Source organism: Ostrea edulis, chromosome 5 (assembly GCF_947568905.1).
Source record: "Ostrea edulis chromosome 5, xbOstEdul1.1, whole genome shotgun sequence".
Taxonomy (NCBI): Eukaryota; Metazoa; Mollusca; class Bivalvia; order Ostreida; family Ostreidae; genus Ostrea; species Ostrea edulis.
The window spans coordinates 49,533,903-49,557,579 of record NC_079168.1 but is presented as its reverse complement, the minus strand read 5'-3'; the positions used below and the strand labels follow the sequence as shown (position 1 = coordinate 49,557,579).

At 34.5% G+C, this 23,677-nt stretch overlaps 1 protein-coding gene across 2 annotated transcripts in view; it reads right to left on the bottom strand.

Moving 5' to 3' along the window:
* Positions 1-1,298: 1,298 nt before the first annotated feature.
* The window catches only part of LOC125652261 (nuclear receptor ROR-alpha A-like), a 39,579-nt gene continuing 17,200 nt past the window's right edge, over positions 1,299-23,677 (bottom strand). For both annotated transcript variants that reach the window (XM_048881312.2, XM_056164716.1), the window contains 7 exons: positions 22,649-22,764; positions 21,896-22,043; positions 19,477-19,925; positions 16,391-16,517; positions 11,657-11,932; positions 9,802-9,882; positions 1,299-8,768 (listed from right to left, as the gene is read on the bottom strand). In XM_048881312.2, coding sequence (XP_048737269.2) covers positions 8,602-8,768; positions 9,802-9,882; positions 11,657-11,932; positions 16,391-16,517; positions 19,477-19,925; positions 21,896-22,043; positions 22,649-22,764 — 1,364 coding nt within the window. In that variant the 3' untranslated portion in view covers positions 1,299-8,601. The remainder of the gene's footprint in view (positions 8,769-9,801; positions 9,883-11,656; positions 11,933-16,390; positions 16,518-19,476; positions 19,926-21,895; positions 22,044-22,648; positions 22,765-23,677) is intronic.

The window sequence follows — 23,677 nt, the reverse complement described above, 5'->3', positions numbered from 1 at the left end:
TCCCTATTTTTAAGTCTCCTAAACAAAGTTTGGAGGCTTATTGTTTTTGCTTAGTTCTGGTTATTCTTCTGCTTCTTTCTCGCGCCTAAAACTGTCCAACATCATTCTCCGTAACCAGTTGATAAAAGTATTAGATATTCAAGGATATGATAGGCCAATGTATCTAGATGTGCAGAAATGGTTTTGTTTTCAGATTGAAGGGGGTTAGGGTACATTTGGGGGGGATCAAATGGGGGTGGGGTTTAACAGAACTCTGGAGAAAAAATTTATTCCAAATTTCAACAGATATAACCCGACAAATGTCCTGCAGTCTTCAGAAAGGATGATGAGATCTACAAATTGATATCAAGGTCAAGTGACCTTGACCTCTGTCCTTGAACATACAAACTGGTATAACTTTAAAACGGGGACTAATAGCAACATGGAATCTTCAGAAATGGCAAGAGGATGACAGGACCTACAAACTAGTAGCAAGGTCAAGTGACTCCAGTGACCTTGAATCTTAGAACATAAAACTGGTATTACTTAAGAACCAGGTGTGATAGAGTCCTGGGGTCTTCAGAAAGGATGAGATCTACAATTTGGTATCGAGGTCAAAATTTCAAAAATCAAAGCCTTTGTCATTTAGATCTTTTAAAGGAAGTTAACAATGGAACAAATTTTGTCAAGGGAGGAAAATAGTAGTACCCAGAAAAAGCCACTTTTATACAGCCAGTACTTCGTTTGGGAGACTTTATAATCGGTAGATTATAATCGTATCTTGTTGCATTTTTGTGATCTTCTCCCCTTTGAAGGGGGCATGGCCCTCCATTTGAACAAACTTGAATCCCCTGGATATCGAGCTCCAGGCAGACCAAAGCCGACATGAGGTGAGATAGTAAAATGAGGTCTACAGAATTAGATAGTATCAATCCACTGGATTACCAAGTATCTCGACAGGACAGCAAGGCCTCACCCTTGCAAAAGGAATAAAATAAGCCTGGGTAATAAAAATGAATGAGATACTGGTGTTACCGACAAATGCCAAAAACTTGCACTGTCTTTTGACCAAGTCTGTAACCAAGATGGATTTGAATTCAAGTGTGATGATGTTTTGGTACATACCTCTCCATTCAAAAGCAATTCTCCTTCGAAAGCAGTTCCCTTTGACTACAACCTTTTAAAGGAATGAAGAGTTACTTGGACAAGGCATTTCTTAGTAGTACTGCAGTAGTTGTGCATAATACAGAACAGCAGGTTGCCCACAAACAAATATTTTCTATTTCACCATCTTGACAAGTAATGAGTGAACTACAATGTTATTTGAGTAACTTGCTTTAATTTAACAACAAAACAATTTGTGTCAGACAAAACTTGTTTGACTGGACACTACATCAACAATGTAATTTTTTACAGCAAACTATCAACATAATTTCTCCATCCTTTAGATCATCACAGATAGGCTTTACTGCCATTATATAATAGTACGTACAGTAAAGTTTTCAGGATAATAATAATTGTCTGATAAAATTATAGACTACATCATTCATGGTATACCAATATTCATCTAACATTTAAATTGTTTTATACTAGTAACTGTCTAGTTTGTGACAGAAACACTGGATCATTTGATAATATAATCTTAAACAGCAAAGTCCATTAGCACTTGATCAAACTAGTCATCATCATACACCCTAAAAAAAGCCATTTATTTTTACATAAAATTGTTTTCTAAATTTTCAATGCATAAAACTTAACTCTACACATAACTTATCAATTTCAACATTAAGGAATGTTTTTGTTTTGTGTGAATTGATTCACATCTATTATAAGAATTGATAAGTGCACATTGCAAACTATTTATATTAAACAGTTTTAATTCATTATCAACTCTGTTGTAGACTTTTGAGTTCCTATGTTAACATTGAGTAAAGCAGTACTTGGCACAATGACAAACCACCATTCAAAAACAGAGAATACAACATTTGTCATTTTTCGTTGATCTGAAATGTTCATCATTTTAAGCAAAATTATATATGAAAAAAATAAAAGAAATTTGTTAATATTCATAAATGTTTTGCAGTGAATTATCACACACACCCAAAGGAAACAAACTTTCAACTTGACTATCAAAAAATCATGCAACCATCCATCTTTGCTGTCATGTAGTGTTATCAGCATTATCAGCAAAAATAACAGTGACAGTGTTGTAGGAAAATTTTCATGACACCCTTTAAAGAATGTCATTTAATTTTCATACAATGCCATATATGACCATTATATCCCCCATAAAGACAACAAAATGGTTTCCACAATCCAGTTGTTTAAAGCTATATATATGACTTGAGATTTCTCTTCCAAAGCATAAACATTTTTTTTTATGCTGCTGTAAAAAGTTATCATTTTCCCCTAAATTAAATCCCTGAAATCATATGCATTTAAAAGAAAATAGTAGAAAGATCACTTATAAAGTAAATATAGTGAGGTAACACCTTAAATACATTTGTCAACGATGTTAGGAACTCCTGTTCATGTGCATCAGACCACACAGCCTCAAGTAAAAGCTTTCTTGTATACCTGACATAAACAAAAATGACTATATTTTATGATATGCATAAAATACAAATAATGATTTAATTTAAATATATTATCTGTCAATAAACATCTTCAGAACAATTTACAAACAACAACCCGAGTACAGTGTCTCACACACAACAACCTGAGTACACAGTGTCTCACACACAACCTCTGATACTTACAGTATCTCACAGAGATCAAACTTGATTTAGTTATTATGAATATCAATATAATGGATTGTCATCAGTACTGTGTACAATACTTCAAAAGTCTGTAATAATACAACACTAGAAAATAACAATATAAGTTAATATATTTTCTATGCATTAAAAAAAAATCCAAGAAACCCATGGGCCACATCATTCACCTTGGCCCTGCTACTGTGATTTTTAAAAATTTTTTTTTTTTTCAATCTTTATTCCCATGAAAATTGTTGACCCCGTATTGTGGCTGAAATACAGTGTATAGCCCCAAAGGGTCACAACATAGAAGAACTTGAATTCACACATGTTGATGCCTCAACACCAATATGACTAACATGACCTTGCTGTTCTAGAGAAGGTCAAGGATACACTTAAAAGTAGGTTAAAGTCACAAGGTCAGAAACTATGGTACCAAAAAGGGGGGTTTTATTACAAGGAATGCTTCTACGAAATATGAGAGCCCTATCACAGTTTTGAAAAGGTCAAACTCCCAAGGTCAAAGATCATGTATGAAATGTAAGGCTTCACTCCAAAGTCAAGGTCACAAGGTTATACCAATGAAAAAGGTCTTGTCACAAGGCGTTTGCATATGAAATATGAGGGCCCTATCACTCACCATTCAAAAGTTATGAGCACTAGGTTAAAGTTTCGGAAAGACAAGAGAGAACAATATGCCCCATGACCATAGTTGTAAAGGCATAAAAAAAACTTGAATTCACTCAACTTGGGAACATTTACATTTTGATAAAATTCAATGTGGCCTTGCTATTCTTGAAAAAAAAAATTAAAAATTAATTTTTTGTATATTCTCATATAAAACTTCGATCTCCTATTGTCGATCCACGCTACCCCCAGGACCCTTAAATTGAACAAACTTGAATTTAAACTATCTGAAGATAATCAGTTCTGACTAATCATGGTCCTACTGTTGTTGAGATGAAGATTTTTTATGTTTTCCAATATACTGTGGCCCCAATTTGAATCTGCACTATTTAGAGAACTTTGCATATTAACATGAATATCATGGTCCTGTTGTTCTTGAGAAGATTCTAAAATATTTTTATATAAAACTTTGACCCCATATTGAGGTCCCACACTACCCCTGGGAGACACAATTTAAATGAACTTAAATCTACTCTATGTAAGGAAGCTTTCATGAAAATTTCAATTTTTCTGGTTCTAGTGGTTCTTGAGAAAAAGATTTTTTTTCCCTATATATCTGCATGTAAAACTTTGATCCACAGGGGCTAAGCCCGTTTTGGGCCCGAACTCTGTGATACCATAAATATAGAAAGGGGTCTAACTCTGACACAGATAAAAAACTAACCACTCACTTCAAATGCCTAAAAAATCTAACTAGGTAAGCTATGCGTAATTTATGGTATCACAGAGTTCGGGCCCAAAACGGGCTTAGCCCCTGTGCTTTGATCCCCTATTGTGGCCCCACCCTAACCACTGGGACCATGATTTGAATAAATTTGAATATGCTCTATGCCAGGAAGCTTTCATGTAAATTTAAACTTTTCTAGACTAGTGGCTCTTGAGGAGGAGATTTTTTTAAACCCTATTTTTGCCTTTTCTTGACAATCTCCCCATTGAAGGAGAATGAACTTTTATTTGAACACATTTCAACCAAGGATAATTTGTACCATTTACGATTGAAATTGGCCCAGTGGTTCTGGTGGAGAAGATGAAAATTTTACAGACAGACTGACAGACCCCGTAGTTCCCTTCAGCTCTGCTGGTAGGGGACTAATAAATTCATTTGAACTAATTTATTTCAAATTTTCAGCATATACCTGTAAAAGTATGGAATGTAGCTTTTAACAGACCAGCATTTCTGTTTTGGAAAATGTATTTTTTGCCATCATCCAATATTCATTCTGTTTAATATTGTATAATTGATCAAGAATGAGATTTTTTTAGTCACAATAGAGGCTGTGGTAATTTCTTCCACCTGCAACATTTACGTATACATGTCTGGAGTTACATAAACAATACCTGCTGGTACTCAACAGAATAAACTCTCAAAATAATCAAAACAATATGTTACACTATGCCTTGTGTTAAGACATCTACATTATAATATTGCATGTAGACTGGGAAATAACCAGTAAACAGGACATCTTAGCATGCTGTTCATGAACATGGATAAGGCAAAACAAAAATCATAATCAGATGACTAAACAATGTTTCACTTTAGAAGGTACTCCTGTACAAAATATCTAACACGAAGTCCAGCCTGTTAGCACCAAAAGTTATACATCTATCTGACATGCCACACCAATCTTCCACATGTAAACTGCAAAACTAGATAAGCACACCTGCTTTATTCTAACTAAGGAATGGAAGTTATTATTACTCATGTTATATGATATAAAAGGTTGAGACAGTTTACTCATTATAAACCACAAACTTAAGTGGTTTACAAAGTGTGTAAATTGTCCTAACTTACTTGATATCATGTGAAATGAGTAAAAATTACTTTCATTCTTTGAAATATGGATATGATGTAATATGATAAACAATTAATATGAAGAAAATGTAATTTTTTTATGATGCTGAGCAATATAGTTGTAAAAACAAAATAGAAATGGAGGTGCCAAAGGCATTGTATGTCAAAGTCGCATTTTGGCATCAATCTTAGGATGCCATATGGCATGACTTTATTTACAAGATATACATGTAATTTTGAAAAAGTCAAATGCAGCAATGAAATTGTGTTTCTCAAGTGAAATTAAATTATGCAAGTTTAAATGTACACATTTGTGCTATCTCACTCTTACTCCACAACTTGTTCAATCCAGTCATGCAAACCCACACAATAGCAAAACTTGGAATTGAAGAGGTAAGTTTACAGGCACAATATTTTCATCCTCTAGAAAAATATGGCATTTTATCTAACATAACAGTAACATAATTCAAACAAAATGATGTAGTTAAATGAAAGTCAGTGCAACTATGGACCACAGTGCTCTCCTGAATTGCCTCACTATTTGGATCCCTGCACCAAACCTGAATCAATATAAATATCTTTAAAACCCTGAATCTACACAACATGGGAAGAACAAGGTACGATTGTATACATAAAGAGGCCCAAAATTTTTCTCTCTATAAAATGTGTCTGGAATTAACCTTAATTAGCGTTTTAAGAAAGTAAAATGTATGCCAGGTATACAATGTCAACAAAATCAGAATGATATTCCTAATTGGATAGCATTATGACATCATGATTAAGACATTTCCCACCTTTTTTTAAAAATAAGCTTGAAAACTGTCAAATGTCATACAGATTATTGCTCAGGAAAAGATGTGCGCATTTGTCGAGCAAAATGAAAATGATATATATTGTGTATTATTTTAAGATGAAAAACATACCTGAATATGAATTTGCTCGACGCATGCACTGTATGTTTTCTGAGAAGAAAACCACCTGAATTTGTGGATATTTTCATTGAAAATGACATTTTTGCAATTTTATGCCAACTTCTAGCTCTCGTCATATGACACAAATCATTTTGCTGATCAAACTGGGCGGATTTTGGGTTTGCCAATCCATTCCTTATTTGAATGCCAGAGTTTGAGCTCCAAGTGAAATCATCGATATTTTGGGCCGAATGACTTTAGAAACTTTACCTACTTCTTTGTTCATGAAAAGATTTCCCCCTCTATCACGTTCTACATTCCAACGTAAACCTTTGGATGTACTTTTACTGAGGGTGAGCTGCTAGCTGACCCACAGGCACCTGAAGTATGGATACTATTACCCCCCCCCCCCCCAACTCAACTTTTTTGCGGCGATAATTTCTCCAAAATGTGTGGATTCCCTGTTTATTCCATGCTAATTTTCGATTTATGTAATCGTTTCATGCTTCCTGTAAGCTTTAGAGATTGCCTTTATTTTATTATACCGATAGAAGGCCAATCTTTAATACACTTATATTATTCAATGCGTCTTGAAAAAAAAATTCATTGACACGTTTTTTATAAAGTCCAATAAATAACAGTGCATTACTCTAATGTAATAATTGATGTGTAATTTGCTTATGGTGTGTTAACACCAACAACAGACAAAATTAGTAAATGCAAATAAATCAGTCGTAGATTACAAAAGCAAAAGGTTGAATTTAATACACGGTAGGTCAAGACCCTTATCTTACGAGTTCTTTTTATAATTTTGCTCAATGTAGATATAAAAAATATATACTTATAAAATAACTGACAATATTGTACAACAAAACTTGGATTCAAACCTGTAAAACTTCATTTTCAAAATATTTCAAAACATTGAATTTCAAATGAAAGCATGCTGAAAGCAACATCTTTTATTTTGAATTAAGGATTTCTTTCCTCAATAAACTTGCACTAGACATAAATTCCTTATAGCAACCTGTGTAAGAAATTAGACTATTGTGGTTTTATACAATATTGTCTACAACAAAGCACATTTTTAGGTCACAAGTGTGGAATTTTGGTCACTTTCTTTCAGTGAAAATTTATGCATTCACTTTCTACAGGTTGACCTAAAGCAGCTTTTGTGGATGAAGGCATTACATCAATTGACTAAAAAAAATGGTGTAACAATTAAAAATAGGTCACCTAAGTGACCTAAAAAATTAAACTGCATCACTCTCAACAGAATCTGTTTTTCTTTCAGTAAATTATGCATTCATTTTCTACAGGTTGAATAAAAGCAGCTTGTATGAGACATTACCTTAATTAACTAAACAATTGGTGTCAACTAAATTTCAATACGCCTTGCTTTAAGAAAAAATATTGAACAAAGGGTCCAGACATTTATGGGGAGTATAAATAGGATGAACCAGACTAACATATGATCTTTTTAGTCCTATGTATTGTAGACCCCACTTTTAGGCTGGGAAAAGTGTGTCTAATACAAAATATTTTGCAGTATACCAAATTTGGTAAAAATCGGTCCATTGGTATCCAAGAAATTTAGAATGTTCAAATTTTTATGGACAACAAAAGAAGAAGACAAGTCCACAGAGTGACCTAAACAAGAGTTGTCAGAAGACAACATAGCTCACCAGGAAGCATGACTCTACTTAAACTATATCCCTTAAGTTTGTCAAAGACCAAGGTCACAAGGTCAAATGTCTTGGTACCACAACAAAGGTCTCTTCATGAGGCATCTACATGTGAAATATCAAACCCTATCTTCCTTTGTTCAAAAGATATAGCTCAGGTTAAAGTTTTTAAAACGCAGGTCAAATTAAGTCCACAGTAAAAGGTCACTAGGTCAAAAGTCTTGGTACCAAAGCAACGATCTCTTCATGAGGCATCTACAGTATATGTGAAATATGAAAACCCTATTCCCCTTGGTTCAAATGATATAGCCCAGGTTAAAGTTTTTTCCTGAAAGTGTGACGCCATTGCTGACACCAGGGTCATGACAATAGTTCTCCAGACAGTCATCCCGGTGAGCTACAAATTAGATTTCATTAACCCAAATGCAAAGCTTCTTTCTTTGAAATTGCATGGTCTAGTGATATTGAAAAAATTTAAAAAGTTATTATTCAACAGAAGCATTAGATAGATGCCAGACAAACTTGGATCAGAAAAGTTTTATTGAGCCTCAAAGTCATATAACTTAATGTAAAGCCTATTTTCATGAATGAAAAATTCTCATGCATTTAAGTAAATATACATTTCAAAGAAATTATCTAGCAATGATAAACATTAATGTATACATGTACAAAACAAATAAAGTTTTTAAAATTTTCAAAAGACCTGTTTCACCTGAAGGCCTTTTAACATATTTGATGCTGATAATCATTTTCTTTGCACAGCCACATGAAAGATCAGAACTATAACACAACCATTATAGGTCATATCGAAACATTTCCTTCATTAACTGAGATATTTCGATGTCTGGATAGGACTGGAAAACTTTGGTCATTGTGGCGAGATGTCTTCGATTTAAACCTATCAGCTCTCCGATTCGTAGAACTAACATGCCAAACCTCAGCTCCCAGTTATTAAACTTTTCTGAAGAAGAAAATAAACAGAAAAATGTGAAAATTCTTTAAAATTTGAAAACAATGAATTTATATGTGAAGTAATTAGTTAAGATCAAGGGAACAGCTCTGTCATTTTCATTATCTAGCTTAGTTATCATCTCAAAAAAGTGAAACAGCCTGCAGCTTGGCTTTGCATACAATCCCTGATCATGTTTTGTATCGATTGTAAAAATTTTCACTGATCAAGGAAACAAAAATACATTGGAAAAAAAAACCATTAGGTGACATGCAATAACTGAAATCATTTTTTTGAAACTCAAATTATGAAGCAAACACACATATTTACCCCATGCACCCAATGAACCTGGGATAGGCCACATTCAACTGAACACAAAATGATTCCATCACAAATACAGATATAAGAAACATCAGCACATCAAACAATGAAAGCTCCACCATCCTCAATGTCACAAGAAACATGAAAATTCTCTGAATGGCAATGTACGTGGTGAAAATTATTGTCAAAATTCACGCATGCGATGACAAAAAATCCAAAAAAAGAAAGCGTGTCATCTATGACAAAGTTTCGGATGACTGACATTATCAAAAATAATGTAAAGCGTCTTAAAATGTAAGTTTTTTTCTCATTCAAAAATTATCTTTTATGAATTAAAGATTGTAACGGTCAATATTAATTTTCATTTATACAGTATTTCCCAATGAACTATTTGTAGCAACATAATGTTAACATTATGAATGTAGTTCTGGTTGAGGTAAACAAAAGAGAATTTTTGAAATGCAAATTCAATAGTCTGTTAGGATGAAATATGTGATAAAAAAATCTCTTATGGTTTGTGGTTGGATATTATTATACAACCCGTGTGTTTCCTATTCCCTCGCTAAGGCTCAGGCATAGAAAAGACAGAACTCGTTGGATAATAATCATATTCAAGCACAAACCATGGGAGATCCTATACATATAATCCTAAACATATAATCCTTATGTTGTGCAGTCAAAACCAGTCCTATGCTTGAGAGATAAATTCCTGAACTTTACATACTTTCCTCATACTCCTCAAGGAATGACATTACATACTTCTGTGCTTCCTCCACACTTTCCCTTTTCTCCAGATTTAGTGAGTCTACAAAAAATTAAGAAAAGTCAGTAATGTACATACACAAAACAAAAGCTGTAATTACTAAATGTTTTCCTAAACAAAAAGATGTAACATCCCCCCCCCAAAAAAAAACCAAACAAACAACCCACTGTCAGTACATACATTTGTTTCACATGATTGATGATACCTTACCACAGAGGTTGTTGCAAAGTTACAATAGCCTAGAAATGATCCAAGTGACCATCAGAGACTGACATTAACAGTAAATGTTCAATTGCCCAGGGTAAGTGAAATCTTGGTTTTATGGAGTGACAAATTAATATCTTTAATCATTTGAAGATATCATGAATTCAATTATTGCTCTCATCAATTGAATAAATGCGTGCATCAAATCAATTATTGCTCTCATCAAATGAATTAATGAATGCTTCAATTCAATTATTGCTCTCATCAATTCATTTAATCAAAGCAATACTTGATATCTTTAATTACAACATTTTTGTATAAGGAATTAATCCATGCATCAATTCATTCAAAGAGAGTAACAATTCAATTAAAGAGATCACTAATCAAATTGTGGATATGTTGAGTTGAAGATATCTCTAATTATATAGTTGCTTTCTCTAAAAGAATTATTGTTCTCTTCAAATGAATTAATGTTAATACAATTGAAGAGAGCATTAAATTCAATTATTGCATGTATTAATTGTATTGTATGCACATTAATTGAATTACAGCTCTCTTCCATTGAATTGTAGCATATTGCATCAAATTAACTGTTGATATCAGCATTTCATTTAACGAAAGCAACAATTAAATGATAGTGCACATCAATTCAACAGATTAATTCAGTGCTATTAACAATTCAATCAATGCACGCAATACACATGTAATAACCAAAATTGAAGTTGTCATTATTATTTGAAGAGATCATTAATTGAATTGTTGCGTGCATCAAATGAATTGAGGATATTTTCAAATAATTAAAGATATCTTCAATTATTTGAGTTTATGTTAATTTGGTGCTCCATATGGTTTGGTCAAGTGAAACACTACACATACTTGCCTGATCAGACAAGTGAATATTTTAGTCAGAAAAATAATATCAGTAATACAAAATATTAGATTATATAGTTCTTTTTTTCATAATTTTGTCACATGTTTATGATTAAGAAATCCTATAAGTAGCAGTTCTACTGTAGTGAGTATCAAGCTGTATTATTAGCTTTGTTTTTGAATACATGTACATGTAATAGAATATATACCAGTTGTTGATTATAATGACCTGTTTTTGAATGATAGAATATAAACCAATTGTTAATTATAATGACCTGTTTTTGAATAATAGAATATAAACCAATTGTTGATTATAATGACCTGTTTTTGAATAATAGAATATAAACCAATTGTTAATTATAATGACCTGCTTATTGTGATGATACATATATAGCTTGAAAAATAAAACATCACATTATTAGGGTTCTACTGTGTGTGTGCGCGTGCACACAGTGATTGATATTTTTGTCTGTAATAATAGTAGTGGTCTATATATATGAATACCATCCCCGTTTGTTTTATTAGGGGGTGGTATAGACCATTACAGACAAAAGTAATGGTTCCTGTGCACACACAGTTACACACATATATGTATATTCTGCATACATCACTGTTTTTCCTTCATGATTACCCCTGAAAGTATACCTTTGACCTTTTGAAGTATCAGACTATATAAAATATGCTTGGTTAACTTCTTTCTATGAAACACAATACACAGTGCCACTAAGGCAGTACTGTTTACCTGCATTGAATGTCAGTAATCCAGTTAGGCAGGTTATTTCTATTTCATCAAATCCGACAGTCTTGATTAAATGTCCAACATGCAGGAGATCTTCTCTAATTGATGTATATTCTGGAAAGAATTCGAGGATTTTCCTCTCTTCAGATTTCGAGCAGCCAAAGAAATTGTAGTCCTTTGTTTCCAACACAAAATCAAGAGACAAGTTTAAGACTCCAACCGAATATATGGATTCTTGAACCAGAGTTATTCTATCATTCAGCTCCAAGATTTTAAAGACTACAAGAAAAACACAAAACATTATATAAACTAATTCTAAACATTCATTTGAGGAGTGTGGGGTATGGAAAAAGAGGAAAATTCAAAATTAGAACAGTTCAAAAGAAATATGTGCAACAAAAGTCGGTATCAGCCCCTCAAATTCACCTGGTATTAGCCCCTCAAATTCAGCCGGTATTGGCCCCTCAATTCCTTAGCATAAATATAAAAGTATTTGGCTTTTGCTTCTCTTTCACTTAGTACTCTAATACAATAATTTGCTAATAAAACTATGCTGTCATAAAGAATTGGTTGACATTCATAGATTTCTTGATTTTTAGGGAAACATGCTGGGTCTTTTCATGTTTTTGTTTAAATGGTAATAGGCAAACTAGAAAACTGACAAGTCAGAAATGTTTTTGTTTAAATGGTAATAGGCAAACTAGAAAACTGGCAAGCCAGAAAGGGCCCCCCTGCAATGAATATATCCACCTGGTGCTCTACCACTGAGGTAATGCATCTGATGGTGTAGTAGTTAAATAGAAATGGTTGGCATTTTGTTCTGGACTCTAAAAGATATCACATGCCATAGAAAGTCTGTCATCTAATTCATATTTTTTTAAAAGTTCCAAAACTAACAATCTCATGATAATACAAGAGGCCCATGGACCACATCACTCACCATAGTCACCTTGGCCCATATTTAAAGATTTTCCTTATATATTCGCATGTAAAACTTTTATCCCTATTGTGGCCCCAACCTACTGCAAGGGGCTATGATTTTTACAAACACTTGAATCTGCACTATGTCAGGAAGCTTTCAAGTAAATTTGTACTTTCCTGGCCCAGTGGTTCTTGATAAGAAGATTTTTAAAGGTTTTTCCCTAATATATATTTGTATGTAAAACTTTGATCCCTTATTGTGGCCCCATCCTACTCCCAAGGGTCATGATTTTCACAAACTTGAATCTGCACTATGTCACGAAGCTTTCATGTAAATCTCAGCTTCTCTGGCCCAATGGTTCTTGAGAAGAAGATTTTTTCAAGATTTTCCCTATACATTTGTATGTAAAATTTTGATCCTCTACTGTGGCCCCATCCTACCCCAGGGGCAATGATTTTTACAAACTTGAATCTGCACTATGTCAGAAAGCTTTCATGTAAATTTGTACTTTCCTAGCCCAGTGGTTCTTGAGAAGATTTTTAAAGATTTTAACTATATATTTGTATGTAAAACTTTGATCCCCTATTGTGGCCCCCATCCTACCCCCTAGGGTCATGATTTTAACAAAATTGAATCTGCACTATGTCAGGAAGCTTTCATGTAAATTTGTACTTTCCTAGCCCAGTGGTTCTTGAGAAGATTTCTAAAGATTTCCCCATTATATTTGTAAGTAAAACTTTGATCCCTAGCTATTGTGGCCCCATCCTACGTCTGGGGGTCATGATTTAACAAACTTCAATCTGTACTATCTCAGGAAGCTTTCATGTAAATTTCAGCTCTTCTGGCTCAGTGGTTCCTGAGAAGATTTTTAAATGATCCCACCCTATTTTTCCATTTTTGTGATTATCTCTCCTTTGAAGGAGGCATGGCCCTTCATTTGAACAAAATTGAAAGCCCTTCACCAAAGTTATACTTTTGGCCAAGTTTGGTTGAAATTGGCCCAGTGGTTCTGGAGAAGAAGTCGAAAATGTGAAAAGTTTACAGACAGACAGACGATGGACAACAGGCAATCAGAAACACTCGCTTGAGCTTTCAGCTTAGGTGAGCTAAAAACTTGGTCTCGTGGCAATTTTCATTTGTTGAATTAATCTTTTTCCCCTTCATACATAGTAATATAAAAATTTAAACCTGTACATGCTCTATTTTCCAACCTCCTCCGTGCAATGAATGCTTGTACATTTATGAGAATAAAGCATTGATTGATTGATTGAACTGAGAAAAATGATAATCTACAGGGGTCTATTTCTTCCTAATCTCAAGTTATTGCATGCCATAGAAAATGCTATTATCTCATCAATATCAAAAACTCTTAAGTCCCATCAGGAGAAAGCTGATAAACCTGACAAGAAGCCCTTATCAGTCACCTGAGTATTAGTTAGAAGTATCACTAGACAGTCACCTGAGTAGTAGTTAGAAATATCACTAGACAGTCACCTGAGTAGTAGTTAGAAGTATCACTAGACATTCACCTGAGTATTAGTTAGAAGTATCACTAGACAGTCACCTGAGTACACTAGACAGTCACCTGAGTACACTAGACAGTCACCTGAGTACACTAAACAGTCACCTGAGTAGTAGTTAGAAGTATCACTAAACAGTCACCTGAGTAGTAGTTAGAAGTATCACTAGACAGTCACCTGAGTATTAGTTAGAAGTATCACTAGACAGTCACCTGAGTACACTAGACAGTCACCTGAGTACACTAGACAGTCACCTGAGTACACTAAACAGTCACCTGAGTAGTAGTTAGAAGTATCACTAGACAGTCACCTGAGTAGTAGTTAGAAGTATCACTAGACAGTCACCTGAGTATTAGTTAGAAGTATCACTAGACAGTCACCTGAGTAGTAGTTAGAAGTATCACTAGACAGTCACCTGAGTAGTAGTTAGAAGTATCACTAGACAGTCACCTGAGTACACTAGACAGTCACCTGAGTAGTAGTTAGAAGTATCACTAGACAGTCACCTGAGTACACTAGACAGTCACCTGAGTAGTAGTTAGAAGTATCACTAGACAGTCACCTGAGTACACTAGACAGTCACCTGAGTAGTAGTTAGAAGTATCACTAGACAGTCACCTGAGTAGTAGTTAGAAGTATCACTAGACAGTCACCTGAGTAGTAGTTAGAAATATCACTAGATGGTTACCTGAGTAGTAGTTAGAAGTATCACTAGACAGTCACCTGAGTATTAGTTAGAAGTATCACTAGACAGTCACCTGAGTAGTAGTTAGAAGTATCACTAGACAGTCACCTGAGTATTAGTTAGAAATATCACTAGACAGTCACCTGAGTATTAGTTAGAAGTATCACTAGACAGTCACCTGAGTAGTAGTTAGAAGTATCACTAGACAGTCACCTGAGTATTAGTTAGAAATATCACTAGACAGTCACCTGAGTATTAGTTAGAAGTATCACTAGACAGTCACCTGAGTACACTAAACAGTCACCTGAGTAGTAGTTAGAAGTATCACTAGACAGTCACCTGAGTAGTAGTTAGAAGTATCACTAGACAGTCACCTGAGTAGTAGTTAGAAGTATCACTAGATGCAAGGGGTATGAAATCTAGGGGGAAAAATCCTGTTCTGAATATCTAAGCTAAATTATAATATTTAGCAACAGTATAAAACAAGATGTGTTCTTCAAACTTAAATGCCCCTAAATGTGCCTACACTGATGAAAAACTTTAGATAATATATGTTCTATTAACACAATATGACTCATTTTGGACCTGTCCTAGAGTGAAAAGTCTGGGGTTACAAAATTCACAATTTTGGTACAATCCTTTTCTATTTTTCTTAAATATGTGTTTAGTTTTTCTACCCTATCAGCAATCTTAAAGAAGTTTTTCAAATGATAAAACAATAATCACTACAATAATTTTAGCCTCACCCTGGAACCAAAAATTGGTCAATTTTGGGCAGTTTTGGCCCCGCCCCTAAGGCCCCAGGAGTGCAGGAATCCTGAAATTTACAATTTATGTCCCCCTTGTTCCAAAGATGCTTCATACCAATTTTGAAAAATATTGGAATGATAGTTATCAGGAAGAAATTAAAAATGTCTATTGTTCACACATTTAATAACTGACCATTTTGGCCCCATCCTGATATCAAAATCCCTACCCCTAGGATCATTAAATGTACAATTTTGGTAAAGGATTACCTGTTCTTTCTAAATATCCATTTAGTTTCAATTTAGCATCAATAGCACTAAAGAAGATGTTATTTTAAAAGTATTTTACACATAAACACTATACACCAAGTTTGGCCCCACTCTGGGGTCAGAACCCCTACCCTGGGGATCATATAATTTACAATTTTAGTAGAGGCCTTCCTTCTCTACATCAATATGCATTTACTTTTTCTTACACGTGTGCGGTTGTAGAGAAGAAGATTTTTGAAAATTGGTCAATTTTGGGCAGTTTTTGCCCCTCCCCTAGGGCCCCTGGGGTACAGTAGTCCTGATATTTACAATTTATGTCCCCCTTGTCCTAAAGATGCTTCATACTAAATTTGAAAAGAATTGGACTGGTAGTTATCAAGAAGAAATTAAAAATGTTCAATTGTTAACGCACGACGGACGACACACGACAACCAATTGCAATAGGTCACCTGAGGTGACCTAAAAATGTCAAAAATTGTATGATAGACCATGTTGAGAGGGAATGCCCCATTTTGTACTTAGGACAATGACCTAAGAAACTGTTATTACTCGTATGAATTCTGCATTTAGATGACAGTGGATTAATTGATTTACCTGGGAACATTTTCAAAGCAGCAACCAGTTTCTTAGACTTCTGATTAAAAATCTCTGTAAGTACTTTCCAAACAGCTGCTCTGCCATGAAAACATTGTCTCATAATTTCCACAGACTGTTCTTCTCTCTGTAATGAAATTAACATATGACATCAATAGATTGCCATAAAAACATTCCACACACTGCTCTTCTCTCTGTAATGAAATTAACATGTAACATCAATAGATTGCAATTTCACACATTCAACAAGTTATTCAGCACATCTAAGAAATAAATTCATTTTTGAAAATACATGAGGGCATGAACTTGTGACACTTTCTCACAAGCATACTTCATGAAACGTGTTAGTGCTTCAAGATAAGTATGCTGCATGAAGCATTGTAGGTCATACCCATTCATTTTTTTAATATTTACATTCTACTTTCATTTCTGTCCGAATTCCCGGCCGTTAAAATTGTTGTACAGTACTATATCTATCAAGATTCATATGCACATTGTTTATACTGCATTCCATTCATGAGGAAATTACAGGCTATCTATACAATTGGTAGATATTTAAAGATAAAAAAACAGATCACCAACGCATCATGAGAATGCGATTTCAAAATTTGGTTGACAGGTTTCGACCTTCGACACAGACGGTCGTCATCAGAACAAGTAAAATACTGAAACGTCGTAATATTTAGAACCCTCCAGAAACTTCATATGAAACTCCACAGGACAAAGAATCACGCTGCATATCTACAAAAATCCCATGACTCTTTAATTAAATTTGTTTATGTCCATCCCCGTAATAAACACTATCAATTAAAAAAAAACTCTACATTTTAACACATTTGATTCACATGTTTGTTGTCATGCACCATTGTTTCTTTGTTTATACTGTCAACTCTCGATAAACTGACACCTTTTGTTCTTTTGAATTTATGGCGTTAAAACGAATTTGGCGATGAATTTTATTTCCACCATCTTGAGGAGAAAGAGTTACTTTTCTTGTATATGTAAGAGTAATATTTCCTTTAAGTACAAACATAATGTAAAAATATCTCGTAATTATTTTTCATGATTAAAATAGTTTTATCAATAATAAGGCTTCATTTCAAAACAATACACAAACATGACACAAATAAACAGTATGTTTCAAGTTATTTAAGTAAACCTTGTCCAGTGTCGGTACATGTACTTAGCACACCATATGACTGTTTCCTGGTAGATGAGCCATTATTAACTGGACGAAGATGAACGAGTATTTCAAAGCCAATTTTTTGCAGCCAAAATATCACTCATTGTCTTCCTTTTCATGGACTTTCCATAAAACAGTAGAATAATTGGAGATTTCCTGTTGTGTACATTTCGGATGGTTTCCGTGGTATGTAATAATTTGCTATTTTCTTAGAAATTCAACAGAAACTCTTTCGTGGCGAACCCATAGCTAAACTGAAATATTTTTCAATGAGGTAAAACAACAAGACTACGGTTCATGTTAAGTAATTATCTTGTTTATTTAATACTGGGTACCTCCTGTCCAGGTGTACGCCGGAGATCGATAATGACCAATTTTCCGCATCACTGATCACGTGCAGCCATGGCGGTTTATCGAGATAATTAACACTTTAATATAGACTTTTGTAATGAAAAGACCGTGGCAAATGGCGATAACGAATTTGGCGTTTAACGAGAATTTTAAGTAATAGGAAAAACGTTCTTAAAAAAATGCTGCATTATAACGAAAATGGCGATAAATAGAGTGGCGATAATTCCAGAATTAACTGTAGTAACGACACTCCTGAATCTATTTTTTCTGATAATGTTAGCCAAAATTTGCACCTCAGTAGCAAAATTTCAGTATCCGAAGGACTGCCCCATTTAGTCACCTCTTACAAGCAAGGGGTACTGAAGGCCTATCTAACCTGGATCCCCACGGGAAAGGAAGAAAATAATATGACATACCAAATAAATAAAATATAAAATTTTAATTCGCTGTACCATAATACGTCTCATCTAAAGACAGGCATATAAAGATTGTAGAAAATCAAAATCCTTGCCATGTGCACACCTTAAATACCCATACAAACACTCTGTAAAATAAGAAGGTCCCCACTTGAAAACTGGGGGTGGAATAAGATGGACAAATCATGTAATCTCTATGTAATATTTCTTCAAAATGGACGAAGATCGAGAACCTATAATTTTCTCAAAACTTCAAGAAAATAAAATCGCCATATGCACATCATCTTCAATACCCATACTCTAATAAACACTCTGTAAAACAAGGAGATCCTCGCTTGAAAATTGTGGGAGGAGTTAGTCGGACAAATTATGCACCCTCTTTATAACATTAATTTTCAAATAAAGGGAAAAAACTCCTGATAGAGAGCTCAAAATAGAATCAAAATTGCCACATGATCTAGAGTGATCCGTAAAGAAACTTCCAGTAAGTTTCTGCTTGATATGTAACAGAGAAATGAAAATAGAAACAGAAAACTCTAAACATATATAAGGACAAACAGACGTCGCTGTACCATCTACGTCCCGGACGTCTAAAGACAGGTGTATAGAAAGGATATCCAGGAAATGGGGAAAAAATTCTTTATAATTATTTATTGCAAAATTTCACCCCAAAATTGCACTTACATTCTCCATTTTGATAATTTCAACATGGACCACCATAATTTTTTTCTTAAAGAGGTCACAACTTCTACAAGAGTGACAATTGATACAACGAGATATGATGTGGATTTTTATCATTCAGTTTGTTAAATCATTTACTTTATTTTCAGTACATTAAAACAACTAAATTGTACTAATTGTAACAAGGCAAAGAACAAGGTTCACACAGGGCCTTATTTGGACCAGTGAATTTTATTTTCAAAACAAGCAAAGTAAATGATTTTCACTTTTCAGCATACAAAATGTTTTAAAAAGTGCCCAATGATTAAAGATCTACCATCGTGATGTAATTTTTAAAATAGCTTGTACATCATGATGACACATAGTACATCAAGTTAGGCATTTGATCTTGGGGACAACATACACTGTAACAAACCAAGTTTTCTTAAATTGAGTCTATTCTGTAATGAACTTACCATTCGAACGTCCATTAAAGCTTTGTTAATATCTTCCATGTTTTCCTTCACTTCTTCAAAGTCCATCTTTGATGAGATACTACAGACAGGAGGAGGAGGAGGAGGAGGAGTTAATGCACTATCACACACAATAGGGTGCTGACATTTTTCTTTGTCTTTCAGAGCACAATTCAAAGGTTTCTGCTTTATTCTTGAACTAATTTCCTCACTGCAAAGAGTTGAACCACTAGTCTGATCAGGTTTTGGCCCATTCAACTGATCTGGCTCAGCTTCTGAAATTCTTATATCAGAGCTTGTTGAAGCAGCGGTGAAGTCAAGGCCTGGATTATTTAAGCTCTTGAAGTCTATATTACTTGAGCTTACAGTGGAGGAACTGGAACTCTTTGCTTTTTGAAGTTCAAGGTTAATGGCATGCCTTACTGAATTTGGTTGTCTTCCTATTCTGCTTGCTAGAATTAAAAGATTAAAATTGAAATAACTGTTTTTGTATGCTTGTATGCCTCATGTTAATAACTAAGCTTAAGCAACAACTTTTCCCAAAAAATTCTCAAGCAAATATTTATGCTTAATGGTAAAAAGGGATGTGGTCTATTATGTTGGTTTGAAACATTTCCTCATGAAAACAGAAAGGGAAGATTATATCATGATTTTCATTAACCTCATACTTAAAATTGTCTTTCTACAAGTGACTCCAGATACCGTGGAATGGGTGTTTTCTGCTGATGGATATTTTTGTGATTTGATCCCCAAAAGGTAGCAAATTACATTTTGCATTTCCAATTTCTGCAGTTGAATTATACCTATACATACTTATATCTGTTTTTGTACATACATGTGTGTGTGTGTGTGTGTGTGTGTGTATATTTATATATATATATATATATATATATATATATATATATATATATGTACATACATGTATATATATATATTGAGATTGTAATTTTCCAGATTTTTTTACCTGCATAATTCCACAAAAAAAGTGACAACTGCAGAAAATACCAATTATACACCAAAATTTTACTAAGAAGGGTTATAATTTTTGATTTTTGAAAAGAACTGAAATCCCAAACAGCACTGTCAAACAAATCAAAACTGACTGATATGATTAGCTTTTTGATATACGAGGGTGAGTCAGTAAGTAACCAGCCTATCCCATTTCTGATTGACCGAGACGGTCACGATTTTCATGCCTTGTTTCAATACATGTTTTATACCTGGGTACAAAATTGCACACATATCGAGTCATTCTTTAATAAGGTATTGAATGTCAAACATGGCTAGTGATGGAAAGGCATGCTTTTCATCTAAAGTTGAGTACCATGCTATAATTCGGTACTTGTATTTAAAAGGTAAAACAGGCAAGGTAATGCATGTCGGGTTAGCCAATGTTTATGAGTCTATTGCACCATCTTATGCTCAGGTTAAATTCTGGGTAGGGGAATTCAAATGCGGTAGAACGTCTTTAGAAGATGAAGTCAGGTCTGGATGCCCACTGGATGCCACCAACGAAAAAATGTGGAAGAAAGTTCGGGATCTGGTATCCTCTGATAGGCGAATTCAGGTGGAAGAAATAGCGTCAGCATTAGGCATTTCACATGGTAGCGTTTCAACAATTTTACATGATTGTTTAGGTATGTGCATTTCAACAGCCCTTTGGGTCCCAAAATACCTTAGCAATGAGCAAATAGCAACCAGAGCATCAGTATGCAGCGCCTTGTTGAAGCATTTTAGGTCAAAAGATGATTTTTTTTTTTGCGTCTATTGACTGTAGATGAGACTTGGGTTCATTATAATGAGCCAGAGAATAAAGCTCAGAGTCGTCAGTGGGTAGGGCCTGGGTCCCAGAGGCCAAAGAAGTTCAAGACGCAACCATCTGCTGGCAAGGTGATGGCCACAGTATTTTGGGACACAAAAAGCGTTATTATGTTGGACTTTTACCCAAGAGAAGTACAATAACTGGAGTGTACTATGCAAACTTGCTAGACCAGCTAAGAACCGCCATCCGTGAAAAACGCTAAGGTAAACTCTCTAAAGGTGTTTTGCAGCAACAGGACAACACGAGAGTCCACACTTGCAAATTTGCAATGGATGCTGTAGAGTGAAAAGGGTATGAATTAATACCACATCCTGCCTATTCGCCTGACCTAGCTCCTAGCGACTTCTTCCTATTCCCAAACTTGAAAAAGGATATCCGTGGACGTCATTTCCAGTCTGACAAAGAAGTTGAGGAGTGGGTCAATGGAAAGGACCCCGTTTTTTTCAGTTCTGGGCTGATGGCACTTGAACACCGTTGGTCTAAGTGCATCATACTAGAGGGAAATTACATCGAAAAAGAAGAGGTGGATCTCAACCGGAAATAAGTTAGGCTGGTTACTTATTGACTCGCCCTCATAAAAAATCTTTCTTCATATGTAACCTGTTATAGACATTCCAACATCAATACACTTTTGGTAACGACAAGCTCTGCATAAATTTCTTGTTCCAGATGTAACCTCACAATTCTGAGACTTTGAACAAGAAAATTGTTTACTTCCTTTTTCTTTAACTATACGTCGAAAAAATCCCTGAAATAGAAAACACAAGTTAAATACTATTCGTCGCAACTATTATTTCACAAACAGCTTACCTGTCATCTATAAATGCTAAACTTCCAATGTACATTTCTCTCTTACAAAGAAACTCTCTCTAACTCTTTTGCCGATAGACTATTTTTTCAATACTGTATCTCCTAGACATGGAATCTTTATTGAAATTATGAAAGCCCTATTCTAAATCATTCAGGAGATACTGAATAGGTTAAGTTTTCTTTAAAGTAAGTCAAACTCTAAGGTCAAGATCATAAGGTTAAAAAAATTGTACCAAAGAAAGTATCATGCTACAAGGAATGCACATATGAAATATGAAAGCCCTATCAAGTTATGAGCAAGGTTATAAGGGCATGGACACGATTCGAGCTGAAAAGTTTCAAATTTTATTTTTCCATTCTTAATGTTTACAATGCTTAACTAAGCTACTTCTAATAGTCAGAAAAAATTGGAATGTCAGTTGTCGAGTTACAAGAGCACCATTCTTTGTTATATAGGCACGCTGTAGTCAGGTCAGCCTCGTTTTCGAATTTTAATGGTGGACACGTGAATAGAGTCTATATATCAATCTTCTTGTTACATACCTTACAGCCTTCGCATGTTAGTGCACCAAAGTGGAAGCCAGAAGATGGAGCGTTGCACACCTGACACGGAATGGTACTGATACTACTTTCTTCCTTTGTTACACTTTCCTTCTGACCTGTAAACCCAGAGTGGCATACTTTCATGAATTCAGCTGACGCTTCACCACCTGAGGTATCAGGTCATCCAGGTAAACAAGATTACTCATAATATATATCTATACCTACCTACATTTTGTCTCAAAAGTCCATGAACAGGAGAGTCACAGCACTAACTTAACAGATGTACTTATTTTTATATATATTGTAGCACTCAAGCCGATTTATTCTACTAAACAGGAGGCCCAGAGGCCTTATTGGTCACCTTAGTATTTAACTTAAAAGTATTCTTAGCCCCAAGGGCTTCAAAATCTATAAGAATTTACCTGTTCGGCATATTAAAATACAAATGATCCCAAAAGTGCCAATATTGATGAAAGACTAAATTTACATACTAGCAATACAAGAAATGTTTTAGAAACATAATTTGTGTGACAATATTGAAAAGGATCAACTTTATATTTAGAATGTCTGTAGTGATAGTGAATAATATGGGTTATCTACTAGTCAGGGACAACTGTAATAATTACTTTGATCTCTCAAGATACTGAGCAGACATTTCAAAATAACCAGTCATTTGAATCATGATCTTGTGACTTGAAAGCCAATGGAGGCCATCTACTCTTTAGGGGGCACCAGTGTACCAAGTTTGATGTCTGTCATATAAAGGGTTTTCAAAATATCAAGCACACAATACCTTATGTCCAGTTTGACCCTTGACCTTCTGACCTCAAACTCTTTTAGAGGAACCAGTTTACTAAGTTTGATGTCTGTCAAGCAAAGGGTTCTTAAGATATAGAGTGGACAATATCTTACTATGTCTAGAGTAGTTTGACCTTGTGACATCAAAATCAATAGGAGTCAGCTACTCCTTTGGTAGAACCAGTGTACCAGTCTGATATCTGTCAAGCAAATGTTTCCCAAGATATTGAG